This window comes from Triticum aestivum, chromosome 3A (assembly GCF_018294505.1).
Source record: "Triticum aestivum cultivar Chinese Spring chromosome 3A, IWGSC CS RefSeq v2.1, whole genome shotgun sequence".
NCBI lineage: Eukaryota > Viridiplantae > Streptophyta > Magnoliopsida > Poales > Poaceae > Triticum > Triticum aestivum.
In genome coordinates, this window is record NC_057800.1 from 438,585,308 (window position 1) to 438,600,341 (window position 15,034).

Genomic DNA, 15,034 nt, shown 5'->3' on the forward strand with positions numbered 1-15,034 from the left:
GACTGGATGCATTTTTGCAGTCCGGTCAGCTCTTCTTCGTCGCCCCACGACAAGCTCATCTCCTTCCAGGACGTGAGCCGTGTAGGGGGTCCGGATCGGAATTCAGGGGCTGCGATCCACTTCAGATCGCGTGGCTCGGTGATGTAAAACCATCCTGACTGCCACCCCTTCAAGGTCTCCACAAAGAAGCCCTCGAGCCATAGGACGTTGGAATTTTACCCGCCATGGCACCTCCGCACTCCACCTGGTTGCCGCGCACCACCTTTGGCTTGACGTTGAAGGTCTTGAGCCAGAGGCCGAAATGGGGGCGAATGCAGAGGAAAGCCTCGCACACGACGATAAACGCCGAGATATTGAGGATGAAGGTCGGGGCCAGATCGTGGAAGTCTAGGCCATAGTAGAACATGAGCCCGCGGACAAATGGGTGGAGAGGAAAACCCAGTCCGCGGAGGAAGTGGGGAAGAAATACTACCCTCTCATGGGGCCTTGGGGTGGGGAGAAGATGCCCCTCCTCAGGAAGCCGGTGCGCGATGTCTTTGGACAAGTATCCGGCCTTCCTTAACCTTTTGACATGGCCCTCCGTGACGGAGGAGACCATCCACTTGCCTCCCGCTCCGGACATTGTTGGAGAGGGTTGAGGTAGGAAGTGCGGGCTTGGGCACTGGAGCTCGGGTGCGCAGAAGATGGATAGGCAAAGGAGGAAGAAGGCATAGGTAAAAAGGTGGATCCTTGTCCCCTTATATGGGCGGATGCGACTATGCGTCCCCACCAGCCTAGTAAAACTCACTTGCCTCCCAAGCGCTGTGATAAGTGGCGCGGTTGGGTTACCCACGTTCGTATTAACGAGAATCCCGTAAACAAAGGGGACACAATCTCTGCTTTGACAAGACGTGCCAAGGAAACCGCCTCGCAAAACACGCTAAGGTGGAGAAGTGAAAACGATTCGAATAAAGGCTTGGCCGTAGTGTGATGTCACGCTGCGGAATACGTCAGCAGATTACATTTGTGTTAATATTATTCTCTCTATGGCAATACGTGGAAGCTTATTTTGCAGAGCCGGACACTACTCTTGGTGTTTACAAACTTTTATGAAGAATTTGGAGGAGGAACCCGCCTTGCAATGCCGAAGACAATCTGCGCGTCGGACTCGTCGTCATTGAAGCCTGGTTCAGGGGCTACTGAGGGAGTCCTAGATTAGGGGGTGTTCGGGTAGCCGGACTATGCCTTCAGCCGAACTCCAGGACTATGAAGATACAAGATTGAAGACTCCGTCCCGTGTCCGGATGGGACTTTCCTTGGCGTGGAAGGCAAGCTTGGCGATGCGGATATTCAAGATCTCCTACCATTGTAACCGACTTTGTGTAACCCTAACCCTCTCCGGTGTCTATATAAACCGGAGGGTTTTAGTCTGTAGGACAACTTCATCATAGAACAATCACACCATAGGCTAGCTTTTAGGGTTTAGCCTCCTTGATCTCGTGGTAGATCTACTCTTGTACTACCCATGTCATCAATATTAATCAAGCAGGACGTAGGGTTTTACCTCCATCAAGAGGGCCCGAACCTGGGTAAAACATTGTGTCCCTTGTCTCCTGTTACCATCCGGCCTAGACGCATAGTTCGGGACCCCCTACCGAGATCCGCCGGTTTTGACACCGACAGTATCCTTGAGATCCTTGTGGTAAACTTCTCCAATGCGTCCCATGGTGATGTGAGCTGCTATACTCTTTCCTAGACTCCAGGTTGGTGCATCGAAAGAAAATTCTATGGGCTCAGTGATTGGTGTGAATGTCCTTCCTGGAACTTTAACTTGAATCATCCAACGCTCCTCTTCTGGTAAAGTGGCATTGTAAGTCCCGGTGAAGCTTGGTATTCCAATGTTCAGGTACCTAGTGACTTCCTTCAAGTGTCTTCCAAAGGGGGCGTCTTCATCCGTTTGCGCAAACTTGTTCCTTGCATCTGCCATCCTAAAGATGTAGAAAAAGGGGGGAGTTAGAAATGAGAAGAGAGTAGTGATCTAGGGCTTTAGCTTAGTGGTCGTGTCCTACAGTCAGCATGTGCTCTGATACCATCTTTGTAGCGACCAGACCTCAAACAGTCTGGTCTCTGTGTATAAGTGTCATCCCTGGATCGGTAATGCTGACACACACAATACTTGAAGGATTTATAACAGTGGCAATCACACACTTATTACATTGATTGTCTCGAAAGAGAACTTATTACAATAAATATGGTTTAAGGCCATCTAATACGATAACAGTCGAAGGCTTGGAAGATAAAGTGAGTCCATCAACTCCAATGGCATCATTGAGTGAAAGACCACGACCTAAGGCTCCTTACTCGTTGTCTGAAAAGTCTGCAACATGATACGTTGCAGCCCGAAAATGGGTCAGCACATAGAATATGCTGGCAAAGTAACACAAGAGAGTAATGCATAGAGTAAAGCTATCACTACATGCATATATGGCTGGTGGAGGCTGTATGGTTAATATGTTTTGTGAAAAGCCAATTTTTCCCTACTGCAAAGGAATAAATTTTATTTAACTATCATGGTAGTTGTTAAACATTGAGAAGGTTCACCCAACTCAATCCCAATTAAAAAAAGTAATCATCATTAAACCCAATCAAGTTATATTAAGAGTGATGAGATCCACATGATAATCCAAGAACTAGATACTCAAGATGTCCATAACCGGGGACACGGCTAACCATGATTAGTTTGTACACTCTGTAGAGGTTTGTGCACTTTTCCCCGCAAGACTCGATCTCCTCTGTTGGTGTTCTCGCACTAGATGGTGTTGAGAAACGAATGACCAAGACACAGTCTTTTCGAAGAGGTCCCCTTAACCGATAGATATGCCGGTACACCTACAACCCCTACATCTGCTAGCCCATCATGGAAAGGTTTCCCACAACTTACTCACTTATGCCAGAGCCCATAATGGCATGTGGCTGCACATGGAAGTTTCCAGTATGAATAATTTTATGATCCCTTTGAGCCTGGGTGGCGGTCCATAGGAGAATCACACGGTACCCCGGGATTTCCAAAAAATACAGGCAATCACTAGAATCCCCAGGTGCCTCAGTCCACCCAGATGTGTATTAAAGTTGCCACCTTAAGTTAACCATTAAATCTCAACTCACATCTGTCATGGATACTCTCAAACCCAATCCACGTCTACAAGCATAGCATAGCAATATAAGCAACGTAGAAGTAACTCCCAGGGTTTGATAATAAACAGGTGAATACATACTACCTCATCTACTTCCCAAACCCACAATTTAATTCAGATCCTAAACATGCAATGTTTGAGGGTTGATCTAATGCAATGAAAAGTGGGTAGTAAGAGGTATGATCAAAGTGTTACTTGCCTTGCTGATGATCCGCGAAACCTAGAGACTCGATGTAGCACGCTTCACACTACGGGTACTCTATCGCAATCAAACAAGCATACAATAAGCAATCAAGCAAAAGCACAGGTAAAATGCAAATAAGAAATCTAACCAGAAAGTTCAACTTAAGAAATCTGGTTGGCAAAAAGAATCAAATCAAACGAAACAACAAAACTCAAACGGCGAGAGAAATAAGCTTCGTTTACTAATCTAGACCTAGGTCAAATTTTACAGTAGCAAAAACTTGTTTAAGTTGGTTAAACGGAAAGAGGGTTTCGAGACGAAACTCTAGGCCCTTGAATCACCTAATTCCGATAAACGAGCGAAAAGTTATACTAGAACGAAAATCGAATCAGGAATCGTGATCGAAAATAATCGCGGAAAATCCGAGAAAAAGAAAAACTGACGAACAGGCTAACGAACGAACGTTCGCTACCTGCGGCCAAATGGTGAAAACCATTCGTAAAACCGAACGTAAAAACGGGCGTTCGCTAAATAACTAAACCGAAAAAATAAACCGAACCAGATCTAAAAAAACGGATCTAGGGTTTACGAAATAAAACCGATCGGTTTTTTAAAAAAAACCGGTGGCTACCTCGAACTCCGGCGGGGTCCGACGGCGGCGGCGGGCTTCGGTGCAGCAGCGGCGAGGCGGCGGCGCGGCGGCAGGGCGGCGGTGCGGCGGTGCGACACGTGAGGCGAGGCGGCGACGGCGGCTCGCGACAGCAGGGCGGCGCGCGGCGGCGGTGGATCGGGCGGCGGCGGGGCTAGGGTTTCGGGTGGGCTGGGGCGGCTCGGGGGCCTCGGGCTTTAAAGCCTGGCCCGATAGAGTCCTGACCGAATACGACCCTAAGTCGGTTGGCTTTTTTTAATTAATTCTGACGTGCAGAAAAAGAAAGAAAAGAAATACTAAACGGACTCCAAAAATTCCAAAATAAATTTTCCCTGTCGTCTAAAAATAAGGCGGACAAGGTGAACATTTATTTGGGCCTAAAATGCAATTTTGAAAAACGCACTTTTTCCTAATTCAAATAAAATAGCGATAAAACTTCGAATAAAAATCTTATTTGATTTTAATATTAAATCTCTGATATTTCTTTACTTTGAGGAAGTCATTTTATCCTCTCTCTTTTATTTTTTTATAAAAAAATATTTCAGAGAAAAATAATTAAAACCAAATGATCCTCTTTTCATAATTCGAGAAAAAACCAAATATGAAAAATTAACGAAATCCCCAACTCTCTCCGTATGTCCTTGAGTTGCGTGGAATTTCTATGATCAACCAAAATGCAATAAAATATGATATGCAATGATGTTCTAATGTATAACATTCCAAATTAAAAATTTGGGATGTTACACGACTTCTTCACTGCTGCTTGAGTCGCCACTCTCTTCTTCATCCGAGTTCCCAGATTGCCACTGAGTGCTTTCGTCACACTCGCTTCTCCTTCCTGGGTCAGATCCCCGTTCAACATTGAGTACATTTCAGTGTATATCTACAAGACAAAGAGTCAAACAAACGTCAATCAAATTCGAGGATAATTGCAAGTCAGAATTAGAAGACACTCGATAACAAATGTCAGACCTTGTCTGGTTCATGTCTGGAGTCGAATGGCACAACTCTTCTGGACCCCCTGGGGTTGTCCTTATTCCCAGTGATACTCTGCAGCCACTGCGCCACCATCTCCTCGGCGACCTCCTCCGGGTGGATCCGAGCGGTGTAGTTCGAGCCCGAGTACATCCACATCAGATGGTCACGGGCCTGGAGAGGCTAGATGCGTCGACTGAGGAACACCTCCAACAAGTCCATACCAGTCACGCCATCACAGACTAGCTAAACTACCCGGTCGACTAACATCAGCACCTCGGCTTTCTCCTCCGGGGTCTCGAGCAATGAAGGGGGTTGGTGAACTCGATCCATGGTGAAGGGAGGAAGACTGGTCGACTGACCAGGAGTCGGAACATCCTTGCAGTATAACCAAGTCGACTGGCATCCCCTAACCGAGTCAGGAAGAGTCATGGCAGGAAAGGCACTCCTACCCCTCGTCTGAATCCCTAAACCCCCACACATTTGGATCACCCGGGTCTTATCGTCAGTTGGACTGGCCTTGCTCACCGACTGAGAGCGGCAGGTAAAAATGTGCTTGAAAAGACCCCAGTGCGGTCGGCAACCCAAGAAGTTTTCGCACAAAGAGACATACGTGACAAGATATGTGATTGTGTTGGTGGAAAAGTGGTGAAGTTGGGCTCCGAAAAAGTTCAAGAAGCCTGGGAAAAAAGGACGAGGAGGCAGAGAGAAACCGCGGTCGACATAAGTAGCGAGGAGGACGCACTCACCCTCCTGTAGCTGCGACTCAAGCTTGTTTCCCGGCAGCCTCCCAGATTCAGGGGCAATCAAGCCCCCTACAGCCAGATCATCCAGATCTTCCTGCCGGATTGTGGACCGGATCCAGTCTCCTTGGATCCAGCCGGGCAGCAATCCGGACCTTGATGATGACCCTCGACTCGTCTTCTTGCCCTTCGACTTCGCCATCGCCGTCACCTTCTTGGCGCGCTCCAGGTCCATCGTCTTGTCCTGCCCCATCGTTGCAGATTGCTTACGCGCGGAGCGGCGGCGTAGGGAGTGGAGAAGGGCACGGGGAGAAGCAGATGAGGAAGAAGGGAAAATGGGGCGCACTGTGCAAACACATCGGCTTCAATGCCTTATATGGGGAAGTTTCCGAGTGACTGACTTGTGGGTCCAAGCGATCCTGTCAAATCCCGAAACAGTCGCGTGCTCGGTACATGGCGGAAAAGGTGGTGCAAGAATCGAGGCCTCCCTGCCTAATCCGTTTTGTTTACTATGATGCTCTCCGTCTCGTGCGCTTCCCCAAATTTTGAATCCCGTATGATCCGAGAACAGCAGTGCAACCAATCGCGCCAAAGATTTCATGCCATTCCAACACTCGAAGCATATCAGTAAAAGTTCACTCGACAAACTCTGAATGGATCAAGGCGACTGAAAACAGGGTAGAAGTTTCAACATGGTGCATCGACCCTGGTGAAATGCCTCTGAAGCATAAAAATCGAGTCGGAATCATCTTCAACCCCTTTTCCACTCAGACCTCGATCCATTCGGGGGCTAATGACGATGATATGTACCTAGGGTAGGGTAATAGGCCTGACCTAGACACCCTTCCCAAGGATACTTCCCTAGAGTCACAGGCATTCAAAAGTGCAGCAACATTTACCGACTGAAATCACCTCAAAAGTGCAACCCACTCGACCAACAGTTCCACTCGGATAACCCAATTACATTCGACCAAGACATAATCATTCGACCACACCAGGAACCACTCGGAGTACAGAAGATCTGAAGTCACTCAGGATGGCAACGGTCAGGCATTCACTCTGTAGTCTTAATGATCATTTATGTATCTTTATTGTTGGCGTTACCAGTAACGTCCCACCTTAATGTACATTGAACCCCTTGTAACGTGGATTGGCTGGGGTCATGGTGCACTCTGTATAAGCCACCCCCTCCACTGGGACAAGGGTTCGCACCTCGTGTAACTTCACGCATAATCCAGTCGGCCAAGCCTTCGGGCACCGAGACGTAGGGCTGTTACTTCCTCCGAGAAGGGTCTGAACTCGTAAATCTTGCGTGCACAATCTCAGCGTAGCTAGGATCTTGCCTCCTCCTACGTACCCCCTATTCTACTATCAACTTATTCCCACGACACTACCAGCCTGCACTGGAGGAGACACTCCAGCTATCGGCAGCGGGGGACTGCGTCTACCCCTCGCCACCGCCGCCTGTCCACGAGCCCAAGCCCAAGCCCGAGCCGAGCCCACGCCACCACCACCTCCATCGATGAGAAGTACCAATGTGTAGGGGTACGTGCAGGAGTGGGGGAGCGCGCCACCCGTGTGGCTGGGCGCAATGCTGGAGCAGGAGGCGGTGTACCTCCAGCAATGGAAGGTCAGTGCGCTGGCGGAGGAGTGTGTGAAGGGGGAACGACGCATACGGCAGGAGCGGGCGAAGAAGGAGCGGCATGCCAAGCGACAGGGTGGCTGGGAGACGCCTTTTTTATGTTGAAAAATTTATGTTTAATTATGTAAGTGGACTTTGACCGGCAGTTGACCGGCTGTTTTATTGTCTAATTATGTTGAACTTATTTGCATGTTTTAATTTTTATGTGTATTTAGAGAAACTCCAATGGGGTGACCCATTTCGTCCGTCGTCGTCCGTTTGGGTCCGCGCGGACACAAAACGCGGCCCAACGCGCCGACCCAAATGGACGTGCATTTGCTTTTCGTCCACGGGCGACCCATTCCCGGCCCATTTTTGAGCCGGATTTGCGTCGGCGCGGACATGCGACGGACGCGCGCACGCTCGCCTTCTCCTCTTCCCGGGCCCGTTGGTCGGTGGCCCATTGGACTCCCCTCTCACCCCCCATCAAACAGCAACCCTCGCCCGCCTCCTTCGTCGCCGACGCCACCGCCCATTTTTGCCGGCGAGTCTGCCAGCTGCCGCTGCTTCCACATCCGCCCAGCAACGCCGCCCACTCCCCCGTCGCCTGCCACCGTCGTCTTACCGTCGGGGAGCAGACAGCTTCCCCACCCCCGCTCCCCCCACCGCACATCCGCCCGCGACCAAGAAGCCGCCTCGCCGCCCCGGCTAGTTCCTCACCAGCACGCTCGTCAGACGCCGGCAGGGCAGTGAGCTGGTCCATGCGCGCCGCGACTCCCCTCGCCGGCTGTCTCCTTCGTCGACTCCCACAAGTTGTTCGACAGTTTGCCAAGGTACAAAATGGACTCCGCCGACGAGTTCTTTTTCCACAATTTCCTTTAAGACTCTGAAGATTCGTCGTCCGACGTCGAGGAGGAGATATTGGCTGCCGTGTTGGTCCATCACCACCTCAACAGCCAGCGGCCGTTGTTCCGTGGCTCCATTCCGGGCCACCTTCTGGCGTTGAATCGCAACCGAGAGAGCGGGCATTTTCTTCTTTGGAAGGACTACTTTGATACAACAAACCCGTTGTTCAAACATCAAAAATTCTGCCGCCGTTTCTGTATGAGTAGGCATCTTTTCAACTGTATTAAAGAGGGGGTGGTCGGCTATGATGACTATTTCGAGTGCAAAGAGGATGTCGTCGGCAAGATTGATTTCTCCTCTTATCAGAAATGCACTGCCGCCATCCGAATGCTTGCATACAGAGTGCCCGGTGATCTCATTGATGAGTACGTTCGTATGAGCAGGTCAACATGCCTAGAGTCCCTGTATAAGTTCTGCAAGGCTGTTATTGCTGTGTTTGGTCCTGAGTACTTGAGAGAGCCGACAACGGAAGATACAACACGTTTGTTGGCGATGAATGCCAATAGGGACTTCTCAGGGATGCTTGGCAACATAGAGGCCATGGGAGTGGAAGAACTGCCCTTCTGCTTGGCAAGGGCAGTATAAGGGTCATGTCAGGGCTTGCACAGTCATACTTGAGGCCATGGCGTCTCAAGATCTCTAGATCTGGTACTCTTTCTTTGGCATGGCCGGATCACACAATGATATCAACGTGCTTCAGTGCTCGCTGGTGTTTGCTAGGCTTGCCCAAGGCAACAGCCCACTGGTGAACTTTACTATCAACGGCCACAACTACGACAAATGATACTACCTGGGTGACGGTATCTATCCTCAGTGGACCACTATTGTCAAGACAATACCCAACCCTGTCGGAGAGAAGAGGAAAAGATTTGCCCAAGAGCAAGAGAGTGCTAGGAAGGATGTCGAGCATGCCTTTAGTGTTTTGCAATCTCGATGGGGCATCATTCGGTATCCTGCTAATACCTGGAGCACGCAGAAACTATGAGAGGTGATGACTGCTTGTGTGATCATGTACAACATGATCGTAGAAGACGAGCGCCCGAAACGTCTGTATGACCAAGCATTTCAGTTTCAGGATGAGAATGTTGTGCCTGAGCATGGAGGAGCGGCAACGTTTGAACAGTTCATCCAATTTCATCAAGACATGCGCGATTGGAAAATGATTTGGTTGAGTATATGTGGGCTCATGTTGGCAACCAATAGATGTATCTTCTTTTATTCGTTTGCAAAATTATGTGAAACATTTTTATTTGTATTCGGCTTGTAAAACTATACTATTTTATTCGGTTTAAAACTATGTTATTTGTGACAATATGTTTAAATGCAATCATCAATGTAAAATTGGCCAGCCAGCCGGCCACGCCGACACATATGTTGGACGCAGACCCAAACAAAAAAACCCGCCCCGATCCAAAACAAATACTCCCTCCGTTCCGAATTACTTGTCGTAGGTATGGATGTATCTAGATGTATTTTAGTTCTAGATATATTCATTTTTGCTATGAGTAATTTAAAACGGAGGAAGTACTTAAAAGCGAACAAAATTCATGTATGTTTGCCTCTGCGCGTTGGAGTTGCCCGAACACCGTCACATTTACAATTGCGAAAGAAAGGAAAACCAAAGCTGAGCCATATTTCTGACCACAGCCGCTCACCACCATCAGCAGAGGTTTAGCGATGTGCGCGCGTGGCTGACACACTGCATGACACCATCGTGGAGGGTGGAGGCCGGCGGCGGCGGCGCAGCGAAAGGTACCCCAGGGCCAGAGGGGCGCACTCTCACTTGGCTACCTCCTGACTCCTGACCTGAACCCCGTTGTGTGCCGCGGCGGTTCATTGAACCTGGCCCTTCCACACTCGCAAGGCCGCACTTTTTTTAATCAAAAGGAAGGGCCGCCTCCTCCCTCCTCTGGACTCCGATCCCCTCTGCCCTCCCTCCACCCCTTCGCCCATCCAAAACCACACCACCACAACGGACCACCCGCCTCCGGCTGTCCTGCTCCGGCCCTCACCTCACCTCGCTCCCGTATAAAATACCACCCCTGCCCAAATCCACGGTCCACACCCCTTGCGACGCCATGGCTCTCGCCCTCCGAGCGCCCCGCTTTCAGCCGCTTCCCGCCTCCATTCCCGCGACCTCAACCGCTTTCGCCAGCACCGCGAGGCCTTCCTCCTCCGCTGCCACCGCCACCGCCATCTGCGCCACCGCGTCTCCGTTCACCGAGGCCACGTCCTCCTCGAGATACCGCCGCGACGCCTGGTCCTACACTGCCCAAGACTCCTCCTCTTCCTCGTCCGCCGCCGCCGCCGCGGCGGCGGCGGCCTCGGGCCGCCGGGACGACGAGATCGCTCTGCAGCTCCCGGAGCTGCGGAGGCTTCTGGAGGCTCTCAGGGCGTCCAGAGGGAAAGGGCTGGAAGGGGAGGGCGGCGGCGGCGGTCCCGGGAGGGTGGCGCTGGTGGGGACGGGGCCAGGGGACCCGGAGCTCCTCACGCTCAAGGCCGTTCGGGCCATCGAGGCAGCGGACCTGGTGCTGTACGATCGCCTCGTGTCCAACGAGGTGCTCGATTTGGTCGCGGATGGCGCCAGGCTACTCTACGTCGGCAAGACGGCCGGATACCACAGTCGCACTCAGGTCAGTCACAAGGATCATTCATTCGGTGTTCGTCTTTAAATTCAGGTGCTTTGAGGTTTATATCTACTCCCTCCGTTCCTAAATATAAGGTTTTTTTAGACATTTCAAATGGACAACAACATACGGATGTATGTAGACATATTTTGAAGTATAGATTCACTAATTTTGGTTCGTATGTAGTCACTTGTTGTAATCTCTAGAAAATATTTAGGAACGGAGGGAGTAGTTTGAAATGCAAATGATATGTCTGCACTTTCTAAGCTTGTCCGCTTGCTCATGTAATGCAGGAAGAAATTCATGAGTTGCTCCTGAGCTTCGCGGAGGCTGGTGCCAATGTGGTGCGGTTGAAAGGCGGCGATCCTCTGGTAACACGCACTTCATATTTTCAATACTAGTACTCGATAGTTATCTATTAGTACTGGTCGATGATTCTTGTACGTAGTAGTCCCAGTTGGTACTAGAAGAGAAGCCAATTTCTGTATGGCTTTTCACATCAAGTCCTTGATCCTAGAAAAAAAGACAGATTGGAGGAAAACAGCTTATTCCCAATTTAGGCTTTGTTGCATGTGCATCAATGTTAAACTGACCGAGCATTATAAACACTTCTCCGTGCAATAGCTACTGCTCTGTAGAAATACTTCTCCATGCAATATCTGTAATGTTCTATGCTCATAATTAAAAGGTACTCCCTCCGTTTCAAAATAGATGACTCAACTTTATACTAAGTTAGTATAAAGTTGGGTCATCTATTTAGGAACGGAGGGAGTAGAGAACAAAATATGCCAAATTATGGCATTTTAGTATAAAATACTAACAAGAAAAAAGATAATCCTACCAACAGCCTATGTTAAAAATCCCAACATTAGGATGCTTGTTCCAATCTCTCTCTCTTTTTGTCAAACATAGATATCCTCATACTCCAGCTGAGAACTCACGTTAGTGATATAGTGATATGTACTTTACCTTGGAGGAAGTATGTTAATCGTGCTCTTTTCAGGTTTTTGGAAGGGGTGGAGAAGAGATGGATTTTCTACAACAACAAGGAATTAGAGTTGAAGTTATTCCAGGTATAGTAAGCCTGTGATGGCGGCTTGGATAATTTTCACTATTTGCCATGAAACAGGTAATAATCGCTTGCATCCAAACATCTACAGGAATTACCTCTGCTTCAGGAATTGCAGCTGAACTTGGTATTCCACTAACCCATCGGGGTGTCGCTACCAGGTATCTTTCTTGTGATGTGGCCGACTGTTCTAGCTGTTGCCCTTTATCAAAACATGCTTTTCTTTGAAATGGCTTCTGTGTGATCTTCATCACAGCTGATCAGTTGATTTTCATCATCTGCATCTACTTCTCAAATGCAACTTGAAATTTTTGTCTAATTTAGTAAATATTGTAGTTGAGGTACGATGCTACTAGCTTAATACTCCCAAATGCATGTCATTTGCTCAACGTAATTTGACTATAAAAGCAGTATAGTGGAAATACTTTGCACTGGTACTCCATTTGCCTATCTTTGTGTTCTTAAGTCCTGTGGCTGAATAGAAGCAAGAAAAAGGTTTTTTTAAATGAGGCAAAAGACTTGCCATTTTCATATATATGAAGAAAGTGAGAATCACCTGGTCAATTACGGAAAACCAGGTTAAAAACGATACAACCACCCACCTTGGAACATGACAGCCTTGATTGCACGGCCAGCCAATCTGGCACACAACAGATACACTGCACACACACTGTTGAGGAGGAAAGCACCGCTGATGTATCTGTTGTGTCGTTGTCATCACTCCTAGAGCAAGCGACTCTGACTTTGCCATCGACAACCACGAGAACGCCCTCAGCACAATAGTCTTGTGAAGTCACACTAAGAACAACCAAACAATCAGCCACACACGCTGACCACAAAGCAGCTGCGAATCTAAAGGCGAGCTACGACGGAGCGAAATGCAAGTTTTGCGCCAAGGAGGAACACAACAACCGGACCACCCATCACATGTCATTGTCAGTTGTCACCACCCAGATGACACCGACATTGCTTTGTCTTCATAGGAACAAACAAACCACGGTGAGACCATGGACTCGCAGAAGAGTTGACTACCAAAGCCTGGCGCAACCCCGACATTGCTCATCCCTTCGTCATTGGCGCACAAGCCCTGAGACCAACCACTGCCAACTTCCACTGGTCCCTCCGGCTGTAGCATAACTCCAAAAATGATCCAAGGAGGGAGATCATGTATAAGTGTCATCATCATCCAACCACACGGATCTAGGGTTCCCCCTGGAGCTATCTCAGGAGGGAAAGAGAGCATCACCTCGATGAAGCCTTCAAGAACTAAACAGTACTTGGAAGCGTCATTATTGTGGGCTCCGGCCATCGGCTAGAGACAAGGCCTTTGTCTGGCTCAGGGCAACTCCAACGCGGATCACCAAACTGCCCGCGAATGTCCGGAGTATTTTTGCCATCCAACGGCGGTCACCAAAATTGTCCTGACTGGTCCGGACCGAAATCCCACAAACCGGAACCAAACTGGGGGTGGTTTGCAGGTGTTCGGACGTCCGCCGTGTAGGCATCCGATAACGTGGACCCACCCAAAAACCCCTCTCCTGCCTCTCCCGCCACGTCGCATTCATGCCTGTTCAGAGTGGATGTGAATGGACGGGGCAACTTCCTACCGCACTCAAGCTGGCTGACCGGCTGTCCGCCTGCCGGGCATTGACACTGGCGCGGCGAACGATAAGCCAACTCGGGGGCCCGCATTCAAGCCGCCATCTCTGATATTTCCAGCCCATCAGATATGACAGATATCATGGTAATGCTTTTTCCTGGGTGAAAGGAAGGCCCTGCCATGCCTGCAAACTTTGTTTAAGAGGAAAATAAGATGATTATAGATATCATGGTAAACGAACAGACTGGCAAAATTAATTGTTGGTGATGCATTTATGCAATGAGAAAGTGTTTATGAATGCTGAGTAGTACATTTTTGACATATCATCTTTTTTTGCAGTGTCAGATTTTTAACCGGACACTCTAGAAATGGTGGGACGGATCCTCTACATGTGGCAGAGAATGCAGCCGACCCAGAAACAACTTTGGTTGTGTATATGGGTTTGTCAACACTACCATCACTTGCTCCCAAGTTAATGAAGCACGGTCTTCCACCAGATACTCCTGCTGTTGCAGTAGAGCGTGGGACTACCCCCCAACAGCGAATGGTACCGACTCACAGAGCCTTACCATCTGAATTGTGTTCCAGCCTTAGCTTTTAGATGCTGAATATTTCCTTTGCTGTAGGTATTTGCAATGTTGAAGGATCTTGTGAATGAGGTCCACTCGGCGGATCTAGTTTCTCCAACTCTGATAATTATCGGCAAGGTGGTGGCCTTGTCACCCCTTTGGGTTGAGTCATCTGAACATGATGCTCTTAATAATGAGAACTCGTCGCAACCGAGTCCAACAGTTTCTCCTGTATAAAGTACATGGCCACAAGGGATGTTGATGAACGTCATGCTTTTGGAACATTTCCAAATTGAGATCTAAGGCTATATGATCTGGTTTAGGTTAGGACATGCAAACACAGGACGTAGTGAATCTGGACAAGAGAGCAAACACAGGAAGCATATATTTTGAATATTGCAGTTGCAGAAGACAGTACATAAAACCACAGAGAACAAGGGTTCACTTTAACCGGCGGCAACAGTCTGTGATTCGGCATAATCTACTGAACTGCAGCAAATCTTCAGCATAGTTTAGTTTTGGTCTTGGACCATATGTATATCTTGAATCAAAGGTAGGATCTGTTTTTTGTCTCCCTTTGTCGCATTACTTTGTTTAGGGGCTACTCTTGAAACACGTTGGGCATTGTATGCCATTATTCTGTCAAGCTCATTTGTTGGGCTTAATAACGAATTTTGAACTAGTTCCGCACGGGATCAGTCGAGGAATCATGGACTAGTCTCTGAAGGTTTCGGTTGGAAGGCAAATACAGACTCATAGACTAGTCTTGCAACCCTTAATCATTAGTTTTGCTATGTGTTGAAACTAACACTACTAGTACAATGCCCGTGCGTTGCCACGGGCTCTTGAAATATTTTGCAAAAGTTATATAAAAACAATGCATGTTAAATTTCACACGTCATACAATATAACACAGAC

The 15,034-nt window shown here is 48.6% G+C and overlaps 1 protein-coding gene across 1 annotated transcript; it reads left to right on the forward strand.

Moving 5' to 3' along the window:
- The first annotated feature begins 10,139 nt into the window (after nucleotides 1–10,139).
- Nucleotides 10,140–14,762, forward strand: LOC123061548 (S-adenosyl-L-methionine-dependent uroporphyrinogen III methyltransferase, chloroplastic). Its single transcript, XM_044484705.1, has 6 exons — nucleotides 10,140–10,884; nucleotides 11,172–11,249; nucleotides 11,882–11,951; nucleotides 12,039–12,108; nucleotides 13,887–14,094; nucleotides 14,174–14,762. The coding sequence occupies exons 1-6, from the start codon at nucleotides 10,330–10,332 to the stop codon at nucleotides 14,351–14,353; spliced, it is 1,161 nt and encodes a 386-aa protein (XP_044340640.1). The 5' UTR covers nucleotides 10,140–10,329; the 3' UTR covers nucleotides 14,354–14,762.
- Nucleotides 14,763–15,034: the final 272 nt, after the last annotated feature.

What these genes read in the sequence shown, in the direction of transcription:
- LOC123061548 (XM_044484705.1), top strand. Translation starts at nt 10,330, where the DNA reads ATGGCTCTCGCCCTCCGAGCGCCCCGCTTTCAGCCGCTTCCCGCCTCC. An exon ending in GATACCACAGTCGCACTCAG is followed by an intron (nt 10,885 to 11,171) that starts GTCAGTCACAAG and finishes CATGTAATGCAG; the next exon opens with GAAGAAATTCATGAGTTGCT. An exon ending in TAGAGTTGAAGTTATTCCAG is followed by an intron (nt 11,952 to 12,038) that starts GTATAGTAAGCC and finishes AAACATCTACAG; the next exon opens with GAATTACCTCTGCTTCAGGA.